General features: G+C 42.1%; 12 protein-coding genes across 12 annotated transcripts; 10 read left to right on the top strand and 2 right to left on the bottom strand.

Moving 5' to 3' along the window:
• Positions 1-597: 597 nt before the first annotated feature.
• LSM04_005083 (Histone deacetylase domain) lies at positions 598-1,764 on the top strand (the record flags this gene model as incomplete). The annotated part of the gene is made up of 1 exon (XM_067329947.1): positions 598-1,764. The coding sequence occupies one exon, from the start codon at positions 598-600 to the stop codon at positions 1,762-1,764; it is 1,167 nt and encodes a 388-aa protein (XP_067191206.1).
• Positions 1,765-2,047: 283 nt separating this feature from the next.
• On the top strand, positions 2,048-2,986 carry LSM04_006515 (Flagellum site-determining protein YlxH/ Fe-S cluster assembling factor NBP35; the record flags this gene model as incomplete). The annotated part of the gene is made up of 1 exon (XM_067329946.1): positions 2,048-2,986. The coding sequence occupies one exon, from the start codon at positions 2,048-2,050 to the stop codon at positions 2,984-2,986; it is 939 nt and encodes a 312-aa protein (XP_067191239.1).
• A 219-nt stretch (positions 2,987-3,205) lies between these two features.
• Positions 3,206-4,693, top strand: LSM04_008042 (uncharacterized protein; the record flags this gene model as incomplete). The annotated part of the gene is made up of 1 exon (XM_067329945.1): positions 3,206-4,693. The coding sequence occupies one exon, from the start codon at positions 3,206-3,208 to the stop codon at positions 4,691-4,693; it is 1,488 nt and encodes a 495-aa protein (XP_067191281.1).
• A 291-nt stretch (positions 4,694-4,984) lies between these two features.
• LSM04_003052 (Alpha-D-phosphohexomutase) lies at positions 4,985-6,748 on the top strand (the record flags this gene model as incomplete). The annotated part of the gene is made up of 1 exon (XM_067329944.1): positions 4,985-6,748. The coding sequence occupies one exon, from the start codon at positions 4,985-4,987 to the stop codon at positions 6,746-6,748; it is 1,764 nt and encodes a 587-aa protein (XP_067191142.1).
• Positions 6,749-7,249: 501 nt separating this feature from the next.
• Positions 7,250-8,842, top strand: LSM04_000980 (DNA polymerase; the record flags this gene model as incomplete). The annotated part of the gene is made up of 1 exon (XM_067329943.1): positions 7,250-8,842. One exon carries the CDS (start codon positions 7,250-7,252, stop codon positions 8,840-8,842), a length of 1,593 nt encoding a protein of 530 aa, XP_067191103.1.
• A 228-nt stretch (positions 8,843-9,070) lies between these two features.
• Positions 9,071-10,915, top strand: LSM04_004871 (Helicase; the record flags this gene model as incomplete). Its single annotated transcript, XM_067329941.1, has 1 exon — positions 9,071-10,915. The coding sequence occupies one exon, from the start codon at positions 9,071-9,073 to the stop codon at positions 10,913-10,915; it is 1,845 nt and encodes a 614-aa protein (XP_067191196.1).
• Positions 10,916-11,232: 317 nt separating this feature from the next.
• LSM04_001253 (uncharacterized protein) lies at positions 11,233-12,291 on the top strand (the record flags this gene model as incomplete). The annotated part of the gene is made up of 1 exon (XM_067329940.1): positions 11,233-12,291. One exon carries the CDS (start codon positions 11,233-11,235, stop codon positions 12,289-12,291), a length of 1,059 nt encoding a protein of 352 aa, XP_067191107.1.
• A 330-nt stretch (positions 12,292-12,621) lies between these two features.
• Positions 12,622-14,586, top strand: LSM04_004749 (Glycoside hydrolase family 31; the record flags this gene model as incomplete). The annotated part of the gene is made up of 1 exon (XM_067329939.1): positions 12,622-14,586. One exon carries the CDS (start codon positions 12,622-12,624, stop codon positions 14,584-14,586), a length of 1,965 nt encoding a protein of 654 aa, XP_067191190.1.
• A 252-nt stretch (positions 14,587-14,838) lies between these two features.
• On the top strand, positions 14,839-15,996 carry LSM04_003211 (uncharacterized protein; the record flags this gene model as incomplete). The annotated part of the gene is made up of 1 exon (XM_067329938.1): positions 14,839-15,996. The coding sequence occupies one exon, from the start codon at positions 14,839-14,841 to the stop codon at positions 15,994-15,996; it is 1,158 nt and encodes a 385-aa protein (XP_067191146.1).
• A 218-nt stretch (positions 15,997-16,214) lies between these two features.
• Positions 16,215-16,898, top strand: LSM04_003677 (uncharacterized protein; the record flags this gene model as incomplete). The annotated part of the gene is made up of 1 exon (XM_067329937.1): positions 16,215-16,898. One exon carries the CDS (start codon positions 16,215-16,217, stop codon positions 16,896-16,898), a length of 684 nt encoding a protein of 227 aa, XP_067191155.1.
• A 4,810-nt stretch (positions 16,899-21,708) lies between these two features.
• On the bottom strand, positions 21,709-22,122 carry LSM04_009328 (uncharacterized protein; the record flags this gene model as incomplete). The annotated part of the gene is made up of 1 exon (XM_067329936.1): positions 21,709-22,122. One exon carries the CDS (start codon positions 22,120-22,122, stop codon positions 21,709-21,711), a length of 414 nt encoding a protein of 137 aa, XP_067191321.1.
• A 346-nt stretch (positions 22,123-22,468) lies between these two features.
• Positions 22,469-23,205, bottom strand: LSM04_002928 (uncharacterized protein; the record flags this gene model as incomplete). Its single annotated transcript, XM_067329935.1, has 2 exons — positions 22,469-22,835; positions 23,192-23,205. The coding sequence occupies 2 exons, from the start codon at positions 23,203-23,205 to the stop codon at positions 22,469-22,471; spliced, it is 381 nt and encodes a 126-aa protein (XP_067191137.1).
• Between the last annotated feature and the right edge of the window lie 102 nt (positions 23,206-23,307).

Genomic DNA, 23,307 nt, shown 5'->3' with positions numbered 1-23,307 from the left:
AAATAACCAAATAAATAAATAAAAGCAGCATACACAAATAAGCTTCATCCCAAAGAAAACCGAACCGGCCCGAACAACACCCGCAACACTGACCGCAACCACAAAGAAGACCCAAGAGAACGAACCAAAGCAAACGCCGCCCGGGCAAAGCCGCGGAGAAACACGCACACACGCAGAAAAAAAAAAACCGCGCGGTTCGGAGCCGCTGGAAACCCTGCGACTTTCTCTTGGGGCCCGCCGCTGCCGCCGCCGTTTCCTTTCCCTTTAACTTTTCCGTTTTCTTTTCCCCCGGACGTCTGGGCGGGGGTGGCCTTGACCGCGTTGGGTTCAACGAGGGGTGGCGGCGGCGGCTGTGGCGGGTGGTGTGTGTCGGGGTTTCTTTTTTTCCGCAGAAGTTGACTGGGAGTTGGAGGTGGCTGTTTTTTTTTCTTGGATTTGGTGGTTTTGCCTTCTTGTATTTTTTTGCTTTTGTTTTGCCTTGTTGTTCTTGTCCCGCTGGATATCGAGTTGTTTTTTTTTTCATTCGTTGTTTATTTCCTTTTTTTATCTCTTTTCTTTTCTATTCTGTCCGATGAAAGTTAGTTTGGCTTAGATTAAATGTCAGCAAATGAAGATGATTCTCGCGTTGCCCTTATTGATACATCCTGTTATTCTGCAGATTGTACTCTTTCAGCATTGGTCCCACAACATGCCATGAAGCCTTATCGTCTCTTAGCGACGATGGAACTTATTAGAACTCTGGGATTGGATAATTACTGTAGAACTGTTGTACCGCCTCTTATCGGAATTGAGCAATTACTTACTTATCATGCTGAAGACTATATTTCTAACCTGGGACTTCATAATAGTCGAAGTTGGTTATGGAATACCGAAGTTTCTAAGGTAACTTTTTCTGGAGATTGTCCACCGGTTGAAGGAATAGTAGAACATTCTCTCTCTACTGCAAGTGGTTCACTTATGGGCGCAATTTTATTAAATAGTGGTAAAGTTGATATTGCTATTCACTGGGGCGGAGGGATGCATCATGCAAAATGTGGAGAATGTTCAGGGTTTTGTTATGTCAATGATATTGTTATTGCTATTATAGAGTTATTGAAATGTCACGAAAGGGTATTATATGTAGATATTGATATGCATCATGGTGATGGCGTAGATGAAGCTTTTTGTCAGAGTAACAGAGTATTTACACTTTCACTACATAAATTTGGTGAATCTTTTTTCCCTGGTACTGGACATCCTCGTGATATAGGTTTTGGTAATGGTCGGCACTACACTATGAATTTAGCTATATGGGATGGAGTAGATGATTTTTTCTATACTGTTATTTTTGAGCGTGCTCTTTCTTCAATTGTTGATAGATTTAAACCAGATGTCATCGTGGTACAATGTGGTGCCGATTCTTTGGCAGGAGATCGTTTGGGACATTTTAATTTGTCATCTTGGGGTCATGGGAAATGTGTTGAAGAAGTAAAGAAATTAGGATTACCAATGCTGGTCTTGGGAGGGGGAGGTTATACATTACGAAATGTTGCGAAACTATGGGCGTATGAAACAAGTATTTTGTGCGGAAGGAAAGTTTCTTTAACCACTGTTATTCCGATTCAACGAATGCCTCTTAGTGGATGGTTGTTTGAAGATTCACCTCAATTACTAGTTCCTCAAGATGAAGAAAACAGACCTCTCCCTGGAGTAAATGTTCAACGATCCTTCAAAATGTTAGTTGAGCAAATAGATAAACATTCCCCTAATATAGGTATACCATAATTATTCGACATAAAATTTTCTCTTGTAATTTTGCTGGAGCTCCATCCACTTTTTTTTTATCTATCTTTTCTATTTTATTTTTGTTACTGTTCTCAACCTCTACGTCTCCTTTTCTTATTCATATCAAAGGGGAGTAAGTGGAAAGAAAGAAAAAAGTTTGAGTTTGAATTTCTTTTTTTCTTTTAATGCACTACTCTTTTTTGTTTTTTTTTTTATTTTTTATTTTTATTTTTCTCCTTCTGAACTCTTCTTTCTTTTAATTAATACTTATTAAGGGGTAGTTATGCAGGCTCCAAATTCTCACTGTGTTGGACCTGAGAACCCAGAAGCTGGGATTGCACCATCTTGTCAAGGGTGTCCAAATGCCTCTATATGTGCCTCTGCTCCTAAAGGACCTGATCCCGATATTGAAATAATTAAGCAACGTTTGTCAGGAGTTAAGCGGAAAGTTATGATTATTAGTGGAAAAGGAGGTGTAGGGAAAAGTACACTCACTAAAGAACTTGCATTTGCTTTGGGTAAACGTGGTTTAAATGTTGGTGTAGTTGACCTTGATATATGTGGACCTTCAATACCACGACTAACAGGAGTTAGAGGAGAAGATGTTCATCAGAGCGCTACAGGAATTGAACCTGTTTCAATTGATGAAACTGTTTCTATGATTTCTATGCATTATTTATTGGGAGAAAAAAATGAAGCTGTACTTTTTCGAGGACCTAGAAAAAATGGTATTATCAAGATGTTTTTTAAAGACGTTGTCTGGGGTGATCTTGATATTATGCTTATTGATACACCTCCTGGAACATCTGATGAGCATATTACAGTTGCCTCACTTTTACAACAATGTGGAGGTATTAATGGCGCTATCTTGATAACCACTCCTCAGTTAGTAGCAGAAGCTGATGTCAGACGAGAGGTGAATTTCTGTCATAAAGCGAAAGTAGAAGTTTTGGGAATTGTAGAAAATATGAGTGGTTTTGTTTGTCCTAACTGTGGTGGAAACTCCGTTATATTTCCACGTACTAATGGCCAAGGGGCAGGAGTGCGCCTGAGTAATGAGTTTGGAATCCCATTTTGGGGAGAAGTTCCTTTAGATCCCGTTTTAATGAAAGCATGTGAAGAAGGTATTCCATTAACAGATATGACTGAATCTACGAGTCCAACAATTGAAATATTAAACTCTGTCGCTGCACAACTGGTTGCATCATTAGCAATAGAGTAGAGAAAATGAAAAAAGAAAACAAGAAATAGGAATGTCTCTTTGTTTGTTTACTTGCGATTTTTACATTTCCGAATAAAAAGTAGATGGGTTTCGAGCTATGAAAAGAAAAGATAACTTTATTAAATGTCTTTACTAGTTTTATTTTTTTTTCTCCTTCTCTTTCTCTGCTTTATTATTATTATTATTATTTTCTCAAAGTGCAGATTACTGAAAAAGATAATGTCAATAGTGGCTTCATTCGTATTGGAATGTGCTCGAAGTGGTCGATGGGTTCGAGGTATTTTAGCACTTCATGGAAACCTACATTCAACAGAAGTAGATCTTTCTAGGGCAAGAATTCAACTAGCGAGTGGAATTTTTGATAAGCAATGGCGTACAGCATTAGATATGGTAAGGGTGGGTGATGTTTCTTGCGTAGATGAATTATGTCATTTCCTTTATGAGTGCTCCAAAAGCCCCCATGTTCCTGCTTATGTGTTTGAAAATGTAACAATTAAACTTCTGCAGAGTGCGGAAGAGAATGCCGAAATTCAAAATTGTCTTTTTCTTTCAGTTGTAAAATGGACAACATGGTCCCAAGCACTAAAATTTTTTACTCACCTCAAATCACCCAATGAAAAAAGCTTAATGAAGCTAGCTGAGTGGCTCAAATATAGCCGCATATTTGGAAGCAGTAACAAGAAACGCGCAATAGGTTCTGCTCTGTTGCAATTAAATCTCCCTGACAGTAAAGGCAGCAATCTAAAAAGGAAAGGTGAGCCCTTAAATAAGAAGAATATTAATATGTTAACGGTTCAAAAAGAAATTCAAGAACAAACTGAGGTAACTGATGTTTTAGATACATTGAAACCTGGTAAACATCTCAGCATTATATCATTAGTAAAGCTTGCAAAATTAGCTACTACAGGAGGTCTTGTTTCATGGAAACTACCTCTATCGCTTGTTATGAAAAATCGGATTGTAGAAGACTGTAATGAAGTATTTGCGAAAATGGTAGGTGTATGTTCCCCTCAATTATGGCATCTCGCGCTTTATCATTTTTCTTTAAATGGAAGAATAGCCTTATGGTTAGCTTCTTCTCAAAGCTGGAAAGCTGGTCTGGTAGTATCACAGTCTGTTTTATTATCAGATCGAGAGAAATATGACATTCTTAGTCGTTGTATGACTCCAACTCCAGAGCTAAGGAAAATTTTCCTTCCAACTAGAGCGACTGAACGAGTCTATGAACCGACCAAAAAAGCAATTGCATCTATGCTTGCTAGTGGATACCTTCTTGAAGAACTTCAGTTAAGCGCTTTTGCCAAATCATGTCAGCGTAATGGTGACTGGGAATCAGCTCTCTACCTTTTTAATCGTATATCCTCAGACGAATTTCAACAAAGAGCTATTAAAGCTATTCTAGAACATTGTCCAAGTATTAAAACGAAACGGGTACTTCGACTTGTGAATCATCGCAAACCAGCAAAAACTTCGACAGCTTCATTGTTAATAAAACACTCCAGTGATTGGTTACAAGCTTTATTTGTTTTCAATTACATTGTGTCACGGGGAACTCAGTGTAATCCACAAATATTAAGTGCACTTATGGATGCGAAACCACCAATTGATGTTGTTTCGACAGTTATTGAAAAACTAAAATGGACAGCAAATGATGGTATTCTTCGTCGCATGGAAGAGTTGAAGAAGAATTCTTCAAGAACGTCATAATGGTAAATATAATATATTCATTTATATTGTTGTTCTTGCTCTCGTTATTGTTTTACTTGTGTTGCTTACACATTCTGGTACCTGGTATTTTCAAGGCTGTGGTGGAGTCAAAGAGTCTTTCTTTTTTGCTTTGTTATTATTGTTCATCTTACTGATATGTTATTGTATTCAACTCCATGTTTTGAGTGTGTGTGTTTTATATGATTGTTTTTTTTTTCCCCCTCAACCTTTTATTATCCTTCTGGATCCCATGCGCATAGAAAGAGTGCAAGATTACATACTTTTTTAACTATGCTTACTGTAACCAGAGTTCCCACAAGACCTTATCTTGACCAAAAACCTGGGACTTCAGGACTTCGTAAAAAAGTGAAGGTATTTAAGCAGGAAAACTATCTGGCCAACTTTGTTCAGAGTACCTTCAATGCTCTCAAGAAAAATGGAGGAATTCCTGATACGTTGGTCCTTGGAGGCGATGGACGTTACTTTCTTTCTGAAGCTATTGAAATTATTATAAAAATGGCTGCCGCCAATGGTGTATCAAATCTTTGGATAGGAAAAGATGGTCTTCTCTCTACTCCTGCAGTGTCGAATATAATCCGTTACCGAAGGGAAGGTTCAATAAAACCCAAGGGAGCCTTTATTCTGACCGCAAGTCATAACCCCGGTGGACCTGAAGAAGATTTTGGAATTAAGTACAACACAGAAAATGGTGGTCCTGCCCCAGAGAAAATCACCTCCGCTATTTATGAAGAAACTTTAAATATCGATCATGTTCTCACATGTCCTAATATCAAGGAGGTGGATTTAACAAAAATAAAAAAGCATAACATTGAAACTTTTAATGTTTCTATTATCGACACAACAGAAGATTATGTAGAAGGTATGAAAACTATTTTTGACTTTGATGATATTAAAAGATTATTACAACGACCTGATTTTCAGATAAAAATTGATGGATTACATGGTATTAGTGGTCCTTATGTGAAGGATATCTTTTGTTCATCTTTGGGCGTTCCAGAAAGTTGTTTAAGTGGTGTGGAAGTATTGCCAGATTTTGGTGGACATCATCCTGATCCTAATCTTACATATGCAAAAGAATTGGTGGAAGCTATGGGACTCAATTCTGATGGTACACCTAATACTAAAACTGTTGGTAAAGTTCCAGACTTTGCTGCAGCATTTGATGGTGATGCAGACAGGAATATGATTCTTGGTGAACGTTTATTTGTTACTCCATCAGATTCTGTTGCAATTCTTGCTGCAAATGCAGATGTTGTACCATTCTTTGTTCAACGAGGTGGGGTTAGATCTGTAGCACGATCTATGCCTACAAGTGGAGCATTGGATCGTGTTGCAAAAGCACGAAACCTCAAGTTCTTTGAAGTACCCACAGGTTGGAAATATTTTGGTAACTTAATGGACAGTCGTGATGTATTTGGAGGTGAAGACTACAATCCACTTATCTGTGGAGAAGAAAGTTTTGGTACTGGTAGTAACCACATTCGAGAGAAGGATGGGGTATGGGCAGCACTATTTTGGTTATCAATTATTGCCAACAAAAATACAGATCCATCAAAGCCTCTTGTCGGTGTTAAAGAAATCGTTGAAGAACACTGGATGCGATACGGGCGCAACTACTACAGCAGATATGATTATGAGAATGTACTAGAAGAGTCTGCTAATGCCATGATGAAAGCCATGGAAAAGCTTCAGCCAAATGATATTCCTCCTCTACGTGGGAAAAAATGTCTGAGAATTGACAATTTTGAATATCAGGATCCTGTAGATGGATCGGTCTCCAGGAATCAAGGAATTCGTGTTGTATTTGAAGACGGATCACGATTTGTGCTTCGCTTAAGTGGTACTGGCTCTTCAGGAGCTACAATTCGACTCTATCTGGAGCAGTATATGGAACCTAGTGATGTTGCACAACATTTAAAAGGAGGTACGTTGCCTTCAGTTAGTACTGCATTGGATGCTCTCATCGATATTGCCCTTAATACTTCTCAAATATCAAAATTCACTGGACGCGAAGCCCCAACAGTTATAACATAGGAAATTTCTAAAAGTAATAGTGAAGAGAATTGAAGGGGGTAATTAATAGTTTTGAGAAATGCCGCTATGGGGGTGTTGTGGGTGGTGTTTTTTTTTTTTATCTCTGCGACTCTGATATTAGAAGAAAATAAAAATCACATTAATCTTTCTGAACTATTTCTTATGAAATAATCGTGGGCCAATGTGAATCAATAAAAAGATTTTATTGCTGTTTTACTATCCCTGGTGCATGTACGAATGCGCACCGTATTGGAAAATAAAAAGAAAATGGGATCATTGAATACAAAAGGACGAATGTTAAAGTATTACAAGGATACGAAATATAATTCGTATATAAAAGCTATTTACATAGTTGTTTTTACTGTTGCAATGATTCAAATAAGCAAAAAAAAACTTTAGATGAATTTCTTTGTTTTTCTTTCCATTTTGTATTTGTTTACTTACTTTTTGGAAAGTACTATAGTGTAATATTACTGTTTGACTGATGTTCTCTTTCAAGCCATGCGGTGTATCGCACACTTAGACATGGATTGTTTTTACGCTCAGGTAGAAGCCGTTCGACTTGGTATTGATTGCCGTACGGAGCCCTATATTCTTTCACAGTGGGGAAACTTGATCGCTGTGAACTATCCGGCGCGTCAGTGTGGTATTGCCCGTTTCAACACTGTAAAAGAAGCCAGAGAAAAATGTCCCCATGTAAAAGTTTCCCATGTGGCAACGTATGCAGTGGGAGAGGCGGAGTATAAATATCATGATAATCCACAAAAAGGAACGCATAAAGTCGCCTTGGAACCATATAGAGAAGCTAGTAGACATATTTTTAACATTTTGCGGAGTTTTGACGGTGTGGAATTGGAGAAGGGCAGTGTGGATGAAGCCTATCTCGATGTGACGGTTGCTGCAGAGCAAGTGAAGGAGTCTGTTATGATGCAAAGCACCAAACCTCTATCCTCTTTAGAAGATATTATGGAACCATCAACTAGGGTAATTGTGAATCGTCAAGAGGAAATTAACGCATGGTTTAAAGAACGAGGTAAAAATTTTAATGAATTGTTTGATTCTTCTTTGCACCCCCTTCCCAATTTGGAAAATATATTACTACTCGGTGCAGCATCACGAGTAGTGTGGAAAATACGACAGCGAATACGTGAAGAACTTCATTATGACTGTTCTGCAGGTATAGCCCATAACAAACTTCTTGCCAAATGTATTTCATCACGACACAAACCTAACCAACAGACAGTCCTTGTACCAAGTTGTGTTGCTTCCGCTATCTGGGATACTCCTTTCCGTGAAATTCGTGGTTTTGGTGGGAAATATGGTGAATCTGTTCGTCACGCTTGTGGTGGAGTGGAACTCTGTCGTGAAGCGTGGTTAGTTCCAAAGGAAGTATTAAAGGTTTTACTTGGAGATGATAGTGCTGATTATACGTACCGTCGTCTGCGTTGTTATGATGAAGAGAAAATAACTAAACGATCCATATCTAAAACATTGATGGCGTCTAAAGTCTTCAATCCACCTACATCCTTAGCAGAGGGTGTAAAAAAGTGGATAACTGTTCTTAGTAGTGAACTCTGTGGACGATACAAGGAATTCTGTAATACTTACAACGCAAAGGGACACACACTTAATGTGAAATTGGGAAATCGTGGACTTAGTCACCTTAGCAATGTTTTGAACAGAACTCTTGCACTACCTGAACTAGTGACGATTGAAACCTTAGTAGACGCTACAATGCAGTTTGTTATAAATACTCTATCAGAACACCATGGTATGAAGATTAACGCAGTGACACTTACTATAGGCTCATTTAAGGAAAAAATAAATGATGATGGTGTAAAACATGGACAACAAATGGTCCTAACAAGTTTTTTTGCTAAAAAAGGTGCTGAGAAGCGTGATCGAAATAAAAGTAACGAGGCAACTGCAATAACGATCTCTTCTTCATTATCCCGGTCATCATCATCATCGTTATGTTCATCTTCATCGTCGTCCTCTGCAGAATATCTGAAACAGCAACAAGTCAGTAACAAAGAGGTGGTAAATTTGGAAGAAGAACAAAATACTGAAAAGGAGGTAATATTTATTGACTAATAATTTTTTTGTTGCAAAACAATATGGTATTTATATACTAAATCATCATTTCTTTTTTTTTCCTAAAGAATGATGTATATTTAGTCTAATGGTGAAATATCTAAGGGAATTGTATTATATATGTATAGATGTGCAAATGTATTCCATTTTGTGTTTTTATCACCTTTGTTTTTTCTTTTTTTTTATTCGTACTTTAGTGTGAAGTGGTTTTCCTCTGAAAAAAAAAACATGAATATCTACAACTGGGAGAACCCGTCTCGTGCACCTCGCAAGAAGTCGAAAAAAACGGGGACCGTCGTCTTTCATAACGATGAGGCGGTAGACCTTTCTTTTGATCGTCTTATGAAGGAATATCCTATTGACAATGCTGATCATTCTCCAGCAGAAGATCAGATGTCTGGAAAGGGTCCCCTTAAGAAAGCTCCATTAATGACCGCTGCAACAGCAAAAACTATTATGAAGAAAATGGGATTTACCAGTCTTTTACCATGCCAGGCTCAATGCTACCGCGGAATCTTTAACCGCCGCGATGTGATACTTCATAGTCGCACCGGAAGTGGAAAGACACTGGCGTACGCGCTCCCTATTATTGAACGGCACACTATATTAGATGTGCATAGTTCCACGTCCGTCGCCCCAGGTCCATTTCTTCTTATATTCGTTTTCAGCAACGAACTTGCTGTTCAAACAAAAGGAGTTCTTGAAAAGATTTATCCCAAATTAAAGATTTGTGTCGCAGGGTTTGAAGACCTCACCTCTCAACGAACTGACATACTGATTGGTACCGTGCGGTCAATTGACGTTGCCATTCGTGGCACACGACATGACGAGACACGTGAAAATGTGAAACGAAACCGTACGACTGAAGAAGAAGAAAAGAATAAAGAAACAAAGGAAGGAGAAGAAGAAGATCAAGTGGAGAACCTTAATGAGGAGGCGGATGATGATGATGATAATAATAGTAACGAAGGAGATGGAATCTCTGCAGGAGGTGTTGTGAATGCCTCTAATATTCGGGCTATTGTTGTGGACGAGGTGGATCTAACACTTGGACCACGATTCTCTAACATCGGGCGTCGCATGCGAAATCTTCTTAAGTTCATCCGTAAGGCAAATGGTTCATTAACGAAAGGTTTAATGACAGACTTCCGTTCTCATCACTACGTGCTCTGTGGAGCTACCATTCCCAACTGGGTAATAAAGGCTGGGTTCCTTGGTGTTAAAAAGTATTATTACCAACTTGTAACAGTCGGAACGGCCAAATTACCAGATAAGCTTGAATGTTTTACAATGCATTGTCAGTACAAAAATCGAGTAGAAACAACATTACGTTTACTTGCTAAAGAGGGTTTCGGACGTACAGTAGTTTTTGGTTCCAGAAAACAGATTGAGGAGTTGGAAGTTGCCCTCTCAATTAATAAAGTGAAATTGGCCTTTCGTTCATTAAACCCCTCTAAAGATGAACTGGAAAGAATTGCTGCTATGGAAGATTTCAACAGTAATACAGCGTCAGTGATTTTGTGTACAGACCTTGCTGCACGAGGTCTGGACTTTGTTAATGTGAATATGGTTCTAATGTTATCACTTCCATCGCACAATATGTCTGTAGAGACCTTTGTACACCGTGCAGGACGGACAGCGCGTGCCCTACACGGCGGTAAATGTCTTTTGCTTCACGACGAACATGAGAAAGATGCGCTTGAGGCCATCCAAAAGAATGCGCATGCTGTCTTGAGGATGTACATTCCTAGTGGTACAAAGGGAAAAGGTAATGTTACTACAAAATCAGATCATACCTATGCGCAATCCCCTAAAGAGGTATCCGCAGAGAAGATATCTTTTGCCCTCACAGTAAGGAACCCATTCAAATATACCAAACCCAATGCGGTTGTACCTTCTGCTCTGGAAGTACTAAAAAAGAATCTTGGAGAACTCTTTTCAAATGCCAGTGATCTCAATGGAGAAAACGGTCCTGAGACGGTAACTTTTAAGTATCCAGCAAGTGGGTCACATGAAGTAAAACAAAGGTTGTGGAAATTTGCATTAAAGGAGATTACCCCAGATCAAGAGTAAAGGGAAGAAAGAAGGAAAGAAAACAAAAAAAAATGGGAAAAGAAGTTTTGTTCGGTGTTTTAAAAAAATGCATGCCCCTCATGCTAAGAATGAAGAAGAAAACGATTAAGAATGAAGTATTACTTTATTGGTATTGTAGAATGATGGTTTTTTTTTTAGTTTGTTTGAGGTGAAAAAGATGTTCAACGCATTGCACTAATTCTCTATTTTTCAACATTTCCTTTATTTCCTGCTTTTTTTTTTCGTTGTTTTTGCTAATCGTATTATTATTTACTTTAATAGTAGATTTAGCACATTATTTGGAGAAAAGGGTGTTGATGAAGAAGTGTATAGTGGCGAGATGCGTGGGGCAGCTGGGAGTGTTTTTGCGAGAAATCATTCATAATGCCCCATCTTCAGGTATTCCTTTAGAAGAAGTTCGATTAGGACTGAAGGAACGCCTGCAGAAGACGGGAACTAGAAAGTCAACCCATTCTTCAACAGATATGCAAGAAGAGGTGCTTCCTCCATCTTGGACAAATGTGCTTACCGAAGTTAATGATTCACACTACATCTACGCAGGAACATTATATCCATTTAACTGGGAAGAAATAATGCAATGTGTAGCAGCATCTATGCCTCACGAAGGAGTAACAGAAGAGGAGTTCATTAATCGAATTGTTAAACTAGAGTCGAGGTTTTCACCTAGTTCGTTATCTCTCAATGGTCCTGTATGTTATTGGGTTCAACGCTGGTTTTCACACATTTTTCACGTTTCACGCTCAGCAGCGACTGGAGTTCCAATTTACCGTCTTGTAGAAGAACCAATGTCTCCTGAGGCAGAGAGTATTAGCAGAGCTCTACAGTTGCTGGGTCGTGGAAAGCTTCCTGTATATACTGATTTGGCTCTTATTGCACCCCTTCTCCCTACTTCTATAAACCCAGGTAAAGGAGGTTGGATGCCCTTCTTAGAGCGTGATAATGTAAAACGATACTTTGACGTTAACGTTGAAGCGTATGTTCGTATCTCGCCTGATCGATCTCCCTCTACTGTTTGTGTGGATGCTACAAGTGTGGATGTAGCACGTATTGACGAAATTTTAGCAGCAAAGGGTCTGTTGGATTCCCTATGCTCTGTCAAGCTGTTTCGACGTGCAGACGGCCCTTCGAGATCGGCAGATGATGTTGTAATGCAGAGTTTTCTTGATCCAGAACATGCTATCGGTGCAGCAATAGCCTCATTTGGTAAGGAGAGTGAGACAAGTGTATATGTTCTCTGTGGTGATGCCGTTAAGGATCGATACAAGATGGCACTTGCGGATTTGTTGGGAGATGAAGGGCTCGAGATAAAGATTTGCTCACCCAATAGTGAAGAGATGGAAGCGCCCGTGAGATAGTGTGAAGGAATGAAAAAAGGGCGAAAGAGAGGAGTGAAAGAAGAAAAAAGGATAAAAAGTGCAGAATAATACAGAAATGAAAGTAGAAGGATTTGATCACTTCCTTTCGATCGTATTGCAACTGAAATGGGATGTCATTACATACGTTTATCTTGTTGTTGTCGTTCTTTCTTTTTTTTTTTTTTTTCCTCTACCACTGTGTCATCCATTTATTTACTGCAATCGCTGGAGAATGTCTCATTAACTCCTAAAAAAAAAAGGAGTTACTGGGCCGCCAAGCAAAAGAGAAACAAATACAAAAACAAAACAAAGCAAAAAAAAAACAATTAAATGGTGAGTGTGCAAAGAAGGGGGAGGAGGGACAACATTCTTCGCGTCTTGTTGGTATTTTGGATTGTGGTGTTTCTAATACGACAACTCTTGCAGCGTATGGATTACGAAAATGAGAAGCAAGAACTTGATAAAAAAATACTTTCTTACATCGACAGGTATATGAAGCTTCCGATAGCAGCCTATCCTCCGTGGGTACATGGATTATGGCTTCGCGTTCCAGCAGCCATATTCTCCGTTGATGGAACTATTGAATTTTTGCAACAGTTTAATAGGGAGAAAATTGGTGTAAGGGTTGTTTTGATTGAGGATGAGAAAAAACTATTTATGCAGAACCCTTCCGAAACTGCTCATTTTAAGAGTCTTGTGGAACAGCTTCATGATATGGGATTTTATGTGATAACTACAGTAGATTCTTTTGTTCTACAAGATACACAAGAGTTTGTTAAATGCAAAAAACGTTCACTGCTCCTTCTAGCACATGGTGGTGAAAGTATAAGTTGGCAATACACTTCTGATGGCATTACTACTAAGATATTTAAAGGAGGTTTATTGGATTTTACTAATGCAGAAGCTTTGCGATGGTACCATCGGCGACTAGATCAGATTTTTCAGACAGGTGTGAATGGTGTATGGAATGAAGCGATGGATGGTGTCCTATCTTCTGCATTTGGACATGGTGTTCAAGGTCGGGGTGGATTTGTAGACTCTGCTATTTACGCTAGTGACTATTACTATCAAACGTTTGACTACGGCCGAGAGAAGAACGGTTTTAACTTCATTACCTCTTTTCTTCCTGTCGATTCTCTTTCACCTGTATCAATACCACGTGCTTTTGGTCCCACCGATATATCGTTTGTTACTTTTATACGAAGTCATCCCTTCTCCTTCTCTGGACTTGAATATGCACTCTTCTCGATAGAACAGTCGTCAGAACGGGGATATATAAATGTAGGGGTAGAACCTCGTGGAGTTTTGGAAGGTGGTGTCGAAGCTGCACTTCGGTGGATGCAGTTAATGACCCTGTGCCCAGTTGTAATCCTTCCACCACAGTTGATGGAGCAGGCAAAGGGTCAATTCCCGCTACAGTTTGAAACCTTTTTCTTGGAGGTAGAAAAACTGACCCAATTGCATGAGATTTTACGACCGTACTACTTTTCTCTTGGGTCCTTAACTTTTTTCCATCAATTTCACCAACAAGACAAAGTTGAAGAAAAGGCACAAGTCCCCTTCGTGATGCGCCCGGTACAAATGGAAGAAGGTGTAAGTGAAATGCGTGGTTTCTCTATTGGGACTGAACTGTTTTTTGTGCCAGTGATTACGCCAGCAATCCTTAATGGTAATGACCCACAGGCGGTACAAAACCTCTCTGTGAGATTTCCAACAGATATCGGACCTTGGCAACCCCATACTGCCTCACAACTTCCTCTTGTGATTTACCATAGTGGCAGTACTGTGCAATTTACTGTTAATGCTACACAAATGCTGCTTTTTCAACGATGTGGCGGTGTAATTCCCATGCAGACACCATCCCTTCCTGACGTTTTGACGTTTCTTATCGAATCTCCTCAGTTAAGCCTTTACCCCACTCGGTATACGCCGTTCGATGAAATAGAAAGAGAATTAGTCATTGGAACAGAGAAAGAGTTTGTTATCTTCTACAGTGAAGAAGGGAAAAGACATCTTCTTTGGTATAGTGTAGAACTTGTGGAAGGTGAATTTTGGCTAAACTTTAACGGTACAACCTTTGGCAAGAAAACTATACTTTGTGTGCGTGGTAGCATTCTTGCTGAAGAGGTTGCTGAGAATGGTTATGAGAAAGCTAACTCAATAAATCATTTTGATGAGCTTATTGTTTCAGATACCTCATCTATGTTCAGTACAGAAGAAAAAAATTGTTTCTACAGCTCCATTATGGTAATTGAGTCTGTTGCTCGTATTGGCCCATTTAAGGCAAATCGGTAAGCGTAGGGATGCGTGTAGAGCTCGGGTAACAAAATAAAACATATATGGTATCTGGATTGTTTTTTTTTCTTTTTTGAAGACAAAACATTTGTTTATTTGCATTTAAAAAATGTAGGTACTTTAATGTGCCAACACACTTTGTGGAAACGATTTCTTTTTTTTCCTTTCCTCCCTTTTATTTGGAATAAATTAAATAAAAATAACGTTCATCATCATCATCATCATCATCATAAAGCCATTCCTTTTTTCCTGATGGATGCGTTTCAGGTGAGGCTAGATGGCCTTCAAAAGCAGTCTAAAGAGCAGATAATGTCAGCTATAGCAGGACTGCAGGAAGCATGCGATGAAGGTGCACAACCGATGAGGGTTGCAGTAGCTATTGGTAACCGAATCATACCTAGTCAGATAGCTAATTCTTTTCCGGTTATCTGCTTTATAGACGCTATGACGATACAAAAAGAGGACCCATATATTGCAGGAGTGTTAGAAGAATTCTGGCGTATTGCACCTTCGCTTTTTGTGAATTACGCTACAGCAGACGAAGCTCTTCGAGAAAAAGTGACTCGCGCCGTGAAGCGTTGGGGTTTGAAGAAAGTTTTCACTTCTTCTGTATGTGATAAATTGGTAGCAGCCATAAGCGGAAATAAAATTGATGACATCAGTGATGACAGTAAAATAATTGGTGATAAAGATCTTACGCACTCATCAGGAGATGGAAGAAGAGGTATTAACGATGGATTCACACGCTCAGAGGTGTCAGGCTTTTGCACAATTCTTCAAAATTGCATGAAGATGATTGAGCGACTTCCACCACATCGGGCAACTATGTACTTGGAGGTTGTACGAAAAGAAAAACTGCTTCGAACCCCGTCAAAATCTGCTTTGCTTTTTTTTCAAGGACTTCATGCAGAGTTGACTCGTGAGTCTGTACTGTACAACAGTAATGTTGTGAAAAATGAACACCAGGTCTCTTCTACATTAAATGCTGGTTCAGAAACCAAAGTTGCACTTGGTAATCTTCTGGATAAATTATCCAATGAACAGTCATCTTCTACAACACCTATGGTTAGTAATAAGGACTACACATTTCATGTCGTGAGGTACATTTCACCATTGCAGTCTGATATCTGTCAACGTCTTTCCTTGGCACAGCGTTCTGGTTTCGGTGAGTGGCATCGTCGGTCGAAAAGCGAATATCACTATCCTAAAAAGGAAGCCTCAACGCGGAGGATGTTCCGTGCTCCTGTTGGTGCCCAGGCAGGAACCCGTGCTTGGTTTCCAAGCGAACAACAGTGGGTTAGCGAAAATGACATGGCAACTCTGACATTGTTCCTTCTCAAAGAAGCGGCTCCTGAAAGGGAGACTTCAAGCTTGTACAACGTGGTGCGAAAACGTGAACGTGACTCATGAGTGTATGCATGTATGCGTATATCCCTACGTTCGTTTATATTTTTATCTTTGTATGTAGGTTGGGGTGAAATGTGAAATATTCTTTTTTTATTTTGCGGAGGTTGGGCATTTTTTTTTTTTCTCCTTTCTTTTTTGCACCCTCTTTGTCTCGGGAGGTAGGGGGACGAGAAGGAAGAAAACCAAAAAAAAAACAAAAAAAGGGCTATTTTAGGTCTCTAATGTGCACCCTGGCTGGAGGCAGTCAAGCAGTGAATGAACTCCAAGTGTTCCTCCGAGCAGTTAGTGCAACGCAACGGCGCTGGGCAAAGCGAATTGCGTCACAGGAAGCCAAAGTGCGAAGACTTATGATTTTTGAGGACAATTGTCGAAAGAAACTTCGTAAAAGTGTGCTTAGATCTACTAATGAGCAGTTAAAATATCTTGTGAGTACCGATCCTTTAGGCAGTATGGAGGTAAAACTTCCTCCCCGTGGCGCTTTTAGTGCCTTTAACATTCCTGCTAAGCAAGCCAGTGGTTTTTCTGTCTTTGCTATGGCAAGACTTCATTCTTTTCCAGCAGCAGTACCAGAAGTCTCACAGATGAGCTTTATTGCCGATCTGCTAAGCGCATGGGAGATTCTGCCACCCCGGAAGAAGGAGAAATACGAAGCTTTTGCCGAAAGCATAAGACACTCAAGTACTGGCAGTTTCCTTGGGCCAAATGACGATCAATCATCTACAAACATAATGGAGGAAGATAACAGTACATGGGAATCTCGCGCGTACAGCAGTTTTCTCCGCGAAGGAAGACGACAACTGGAAGCTTCAGTGGGACCACTTAAAGACTCCGATTGGCTTTCAACAGCGCCCAAGGAATGGGAAAGCCTTACTCTTCGGCAGAAAAGGGTTTATTTACCCCAATAGGGCGACGACAGAGCAGCAGGACTACGGCGCATAGGTGAATTAAAAATTTTTACTCTCCTTTAATTTTTTTTTCTAGTTTTTACTTTTTTTGATGCCGTTTTCCTCAAAACAGGGCGAGCAAATGAAGGAGGTTCTTTGAAGAATTCTTTTTTCCCCCACCCGCCCCGACGCAACATGCGGAGCCCCAGCGGCGGAGAGAGAATCCATAGACCCAATAGTAACGCGCAAAAGAAAAGCACGATAACAAGCCACAACGTTACCTTATGGGGAAGCTGCGGCGGTGCTCGGCGGCCTCGCGCCGGGGAAGGGAGCGAACGAAAAGAAAAAAGCAATCTGCCCACAGAAGGGGATTATTGCATGCCAAGCCTTTTTCCGGCCGAAGGCCCGATACCCCATCCTCTCTCTCTCTCTCTCTTTTTTTTTTTCCCTTTTTTTTCCGAAAAGGAAGAGCGCACCCCACCCGCCCCTTCACCCCACGGGGGCGAGGGAACGAACGGCAGCAAAACGAGCGAAGGGAGAAAAAAAAGGAGGGCGCGGGCCTCGTATTACGGCGAACCCCGGGGAACGCGCCCGTGGCAAAACAACGCCCTCAGGCACAGCAATTTTACACCGGAGACACATCGGGCAACCATTGCGGGAGAATGGAAACTCAGAAGAGGAATAAGCAGAAACCCCAAACAATCTTGGGAAAAGGAATCGGTTTTATCTATGCTTTCGAACGGCCCCCTTGGAAAGCAACGTCGCCGAACACCTTCGTTTCTTCTGCTCGAGGAAAAAAAAATGGCAACGAATAAAAAATAGTAATAACTATGGTAATTAATGACCGGACGGCCTTCCGATATGGTATAACGGTTGGAACACCTGGCTTTCACCCAGGAGATCCGGGTTCGATTCCCGGTATCGGAGCGCTTTTTCTCGACGTTTAACGTTCCACTGAACGGTTTCCATTCTATCCATTTTTAAATATAAATATATAGAACAATCTAATTCTTACTTCTACTCTAAGAAAAAAAGTAGTAAACGATATTTTCCGTTAACGTTACTACCCCGGATTCTCAAAAAACGATATCTTGGGTTTTTCCCAACGTGGCCCCTCATTAAATAAATAAACGGAACTGAAGAAATGAAAGTGCTCAGAAGCCCTTTTTAACCCGTTCCCCGCTCTCTCCATTGCGAATTCCACCCTTTCGCTAAGTCTAATTTTCTGATGAATTTCCCTCTAGATATTCCATCCGCTAGATTTTGCTCTGAAGCCAAGCCACGTAGCTCCAAGTAGCACTTATGCCGTGTGAGCAAAACTTTTTCTATAGCGCCAACTTCCGTTACTAACGCCTGTGAATGCGCGTTTCCTTTTTGCATAATGTTCATTTGCCGTTGCGCTGCCAACGCGGATATCCAATGGCCCTGCCAAATGTATTTTAAAACCCCTTAATGCTGGATGAACGAAAAGTGCCTCTGCTTTAGAAATCATGCGAGGCGAGCGCTCCCACGCGCCACTTTTGGCCAAAACCACCAAACCCCCGCAGCCTTAAACAATAACGCTCCCCATCCGTGCATGGATGCGTCTGCCGCCAGCGTTGCCGTAGAGGGCAGCTGCTGTGGTGGATGAACCGGCTTGTTCGCCATTAATGTTTTGGGCCTTTTTTGCCCGATGACCCTCGCATTGGGTGATAAATTTGTCAGATCTTGTGGCCGGAATAAACCTCGATTTGAACATGATAAACGCTGACGCACTATTTTTAAGAAGAAATAATAAGGGAAAAGGGATTCACCCCTTACCACCCCCTGTCGCGCACATCACGGGTGAAACTTTGCTCTCCAATTCTTCAACCGGCATCTTTTCCAGTGACGGCGCCTCTTCCAACTTTCTTATTATTTTTTGTATTTGGGAGGCCCTTTGATTTCTATGGTTAAAGTGCGCCCCGATGAAATCGTATTCCTTCGTTTAGAACTTCTGCTCCCCAATAGTAACTCCGCAACCTTGCATGTTATGTATGATTTGGTGTCCCCAAGATTGTACCGTTCCGTGTGGACCACTTATTCCAATATTATCGATCCAAACGTGTATTTTTAACTCTTTGGTTGCCGCTTGCTGTGGCAATACCATTTCCGGATCGCCAGCCAAACTCTTGCAAGAATATTTAAAAGTTCAGGACTATATCTATAACCCATGAAAAGGCAAGTGAACTCAACTAGTTCTCCCGATTCCGTGCGGCAACGGAAACTTGCCTTTATGCTAACTGGTAAGGCCGCCTGGAAAAATGATGCCTTTAAACCAAATAATATTGCGGTTTCGCCGTAAGCCACAACCAGGTACCGTGGAACGTTTCCCAAAGGCGCATCAGCCCCGCAATCACCCTTGGCATTCTTTCCATTTGGCCAAGCGATAAATCCCCTTCTCTGTCCGGAGGGTTTGCCCTCTGCCGCCGTAAAAGGGACTACCCAACCTGCAGTTGGGTGCGATGAAGCTGTACAAATAACTCTCGCTTCCTTCATACGCTGCGCGTCAGCGTTGTTTATCCGTAAACTGAAATCACATTCCTTCAAATGTGCTTCTGTGTTTTTGCGCAGTGCGCGGCGCCTCGTCCCACCCCCTTCTTGCCTTGTTATTCAAACGCTCCCTAACCCATTTGTTGGGCAACGTTCCCACATCAATTCGTTGCAACGGTAATTGTTCTTCTTTTTCTTTTGTGGCCACTCTGGTGCGGTGCGATCGTCGCAGCATATTGTGCCCCCTAAATGGCGCACAAACAACTTGTTTTACAGGTTCTGGTATGGCCCATTTTTCCAAATCCTTTGCATCAATGATGTCGGTTGCACTGGCTTGTTTACGGCTGCGGCCCAATGGCCGAGATATCGCACCGTGCTTCTTGAGAGTTTCAGGGGATCTTCTTTTGCCCCTAGCTGTGCTAGGGGTCGTGGGTCGAGATCGTGTTCGACTACTGCTGCCGCGGCGTGTGCCAGCGCCCCTCTCTTTATGGACCGGGCTGCCGTTCCTTAGGGTCGAAGAATATTTTCCGCGCCCTTCGCGTTCGTTGTCGTTAACTTTTCGCCCCCCTTCATTTCTTTAACGACTGCTTTTATCCGCCGTGCGTCTTCCCATTTTTGTTGGGGACCACATGCGTTTGGCGGTGTGGCGGGCCTCCGGCGCCAACCCCTTGACGTACGGATCTTGAAACGGCACGGGCAACATCGCAATTGCATTGGCGGGGCCCCGCGCCGGGTTATTTTTCATGCTGTGAACGGCGCGTTGTGCGGGTTGTGGTTGCACGTTCTGCTTCTGCAACCCTTCTCTGATAATATTTTTCGCGATTATATTAACATTTGATCGGAAAAGATCAAGTTATTTGGCGGGCGCCCGCTGCTATTGTAGGCGCGCCTTTCTTTGGCGCCCCATTTCCCCTGGCCCAGGTATTCATTCTTTCCGGGGCCAAATACTTTTCTTTGGCTTAAAAGATTCTTGTTGCAATGAAACATGGCAGGTGGAGCTGGAATGCCCAGGACGGCCAAGTTTGTAACGGCGTGCCTTTTTGGGTGGTGGTGCCAAATTTCTTTTCCGTGACTTCAGAGCTTTCTGTATGAATAAGCCACCCCTTGCTTGCAGCTAGAAGGGTGCCTCTCGAACATCCTGCATTTTCATCCCCAAGAAAATCCTTAACTGTTTCTATTGCCCACATCTGTGTATATAGCCATCGGCCCATTTGGACGCGTTGTGTCGAAATCCCTTCGTTTTTAATTCTACGTTCCCATTGCAGGAAAATTTTCCAAGCGTCGTTGTGAGCTGGGCCGGGATTTGCTGGAATGGAAAAAAACTTCCCGGTATGCGCTTATCAATTTGTTAGATTATGTTTCCATAAAGTAATCTATCACCCCCTCAAAAATGCAGATTTGCTTCTTTGGTGCGGCGCCCTCGGTGCAACACAGCTTTCCAATTTCCTGTGTTCCTCCAAAACCCAAATTGCGCCGCTTCTCGTTCACCACTGATGCCGTGTCTCCTTGCCATGTCTTGTGCGTAAAATCCGCCATTTTTATCGGTATATAAACTTCATTTCCCTGGGCTCTCTCCGTGGCGTTTTTTTTTTTTTTTTTGGAGGGGGGCGTTTCTTCCACTGTTGTTTCAGTAACTCCTCAATCTGAAGTACTTTTTGATGTAATAATTCAAACGCTTTTATCATCTGTCTCTGCAGTTCACCCATTTTTAATTTCGCATTATTGGATTATTGGTGTGTTTGAGCCATCTGTTTTCGCACCTCTTGGAACTGTATGTTGGCGTTTTGCTGGACCCTGAAATTCCCGTCCCCAAACCCTTCCCAACCAAACCGGCAGTAGTGGTGTAAATATGATTCTTTTTCCTCCAATACAGCCCATTGCGCACCGAATCTTGCACGTGCTTCTTCGAAGGCCTGGGGGAACCCAGTGCCCCACGGCATGGCAAACCTGGCGGTGGGGCCGCGAGGCCTTCCAATTCATGGTTTTGTTTTGCCCCATTCTTACCAGGAGTGTGCCATTTTCCACTGCAAGTACACCACCTGCATGATAACTTAAATGCATGGTGTTCGGTGGAGCAATTTCAAATGAAAGTGTCGTGGGCTCATTCTGGCGCACAAAGTCTGTAAATGACTGAGCGTTGGTTATTCATTCTATTCTTGAATAAGCCGAAGGGCTCGTATTTAAAATTTTACTTGCTTGTAAGCTTACTTTCAAAACTTACTGCTCGTTAGAGTGTCATAATAAAAGAAATAATTTTTCTAAGCGTTTACCCCATTACAAGAAATCGCATGCATAGGCAAAACAAAAAGCCCGACCATTCTTACCGCAATATTTCAAAAAGAGAAGCCCCTTGCGAATTAATACCGGCGACGGGCTCGATCGTGGAAGACCCAGTGAGCAGGAAGCAGGGGACATTTGCCACAGCCCCAATAAACAAAAAATTTAAGAGTTTCTCTTGGCAAACAAAATTAAGAGAGCGGGCCGCGCGGCGGGTTCCAGTTATGGAAAGGGCGGTTGGGGATTTACTGCGGGTCGCCCGTTTCGTTTGGGAACGGCCTTGAAGTAAATATAGAAGAAAACTAAAAATGAAAAAAAAGCCAATAGAAACACAATAAACATTAAGAGGGCGTGGGGTCCACAACCCCGTTCCCCCAAAAGGGGCTTCTTTTACCCACTCACCCCAAAACGCCGGCGGCGGACGCGTCCTACAACGACGGGCCGGCGGCCGCAACATCGGGAGAACAGCAAAAATATATACACACTGGGAATTGAAAAAAGAGAAAAACTTTTTTTGTTTTTTTGCGGCGCCAGGTTGGGTTGAGTGGTGGGGTTTCCGGCCCGTTCCAGTTTTGTTATCGGCTGCTTATTCGGCGAGCCTTTTTATTATGGAACGTCTTTGTTTCCATGCTGGATGTGCCCAAATTCACTTTGTTATGAGGCAACTCTCCGCGAGCAACGCCCGAGCGTATAGCTGTTAAGGCGTTGCAAAAGATAATTTCGACAACACTCGCCAAACCTAGAGCCAAAGGAAGAAGAACAGTAACGTTCCCAGCTGCCGTTTTGCGCACCCCACCCGCCCCCTACCGCAACCCCATCGCGAAGCCGCCTCCTGGCGATTGCGAAATCCAGTGGCAACCGGTGGGGCCGGCACGGGTTTCCAGTCGCGAGCCGCTATGTTTTTTTTTTTTTTGAGGCCGGGCGTGGGTTGTCGGCGATTTTGCTCGGATGGCCCCCTCGCGGCGCCAGTCCCCTGTGCCAAAACAAACCGCCGCGTCTGCAATGCCGAGACTTTCAAGGAGGGACGGCCCAGCCAATTTGGGGGCTCTTGGGCGGGGGTTTCGTCCCGTTTTATGCGGTTTCCTTGTGGCCCCAATGGTGTTGCAACCCTTGGCCCCGGGAATGCTCCCAGCCGTTTGAATTTTTGAATTTTCGCAGGAAACAGGCGCCCTAAGCTGGGGTTATCAAGGGCCCAACCGGCCCCTACCCACCACCGAAGCGCGCGAAAATCCAAAATTAGAAATTTGATCGCGCGCTTTTAAAAGATTGCGCTGTTTTTTCTTTAAAAGTGTAAATTCTCTCTTCCGGGCGCTGGCCTCCCATCTCGCGAAGGGCTTGCCTTAGCTGCCGGTTTTCTCGGAAACCCCGCCTTGGGCCATGCTCGGGGCCCTCCTTTCCCATTTCTTTCCAGCAAAACCAAACAACAATTTCCCCGGTTATGCAGGGCCCCTTTCTTCTTTGGAATGGTAACAATAAAGGGGCCTGTTTTTCGAGAGGATTCGGCGGATACGCCCCTAGCGCTGGACATAGCGGCAACCATTTTACGCATTCAAACGCCACATAGTTATTAAGGCAAACCCTGAATCTCTCCCACTTGACTCTGGATCTCTTGATATAGTATTTTACGCGAAAACTCGTCAAC

This window comes from Trypanosoma melophagium (genome assembly GCF_022059095.1).
Source record: "Trypanosoma melophagium isolate St. Kilda chromosome Unknown ctg24segment1, whole genome shotgun sequence".
Lineage (NCBI taxonomy): Eukaryota > Euglenozoa > Kinetoplastea > Trypanosomatida > Trypanosomatidae > Trypanosoma > Trypanosoma melophagium.
Note: the sequence above shows the minus strand (reverse complement) of the source record. Positions and strands in the feature narration are given on the sequence as shown.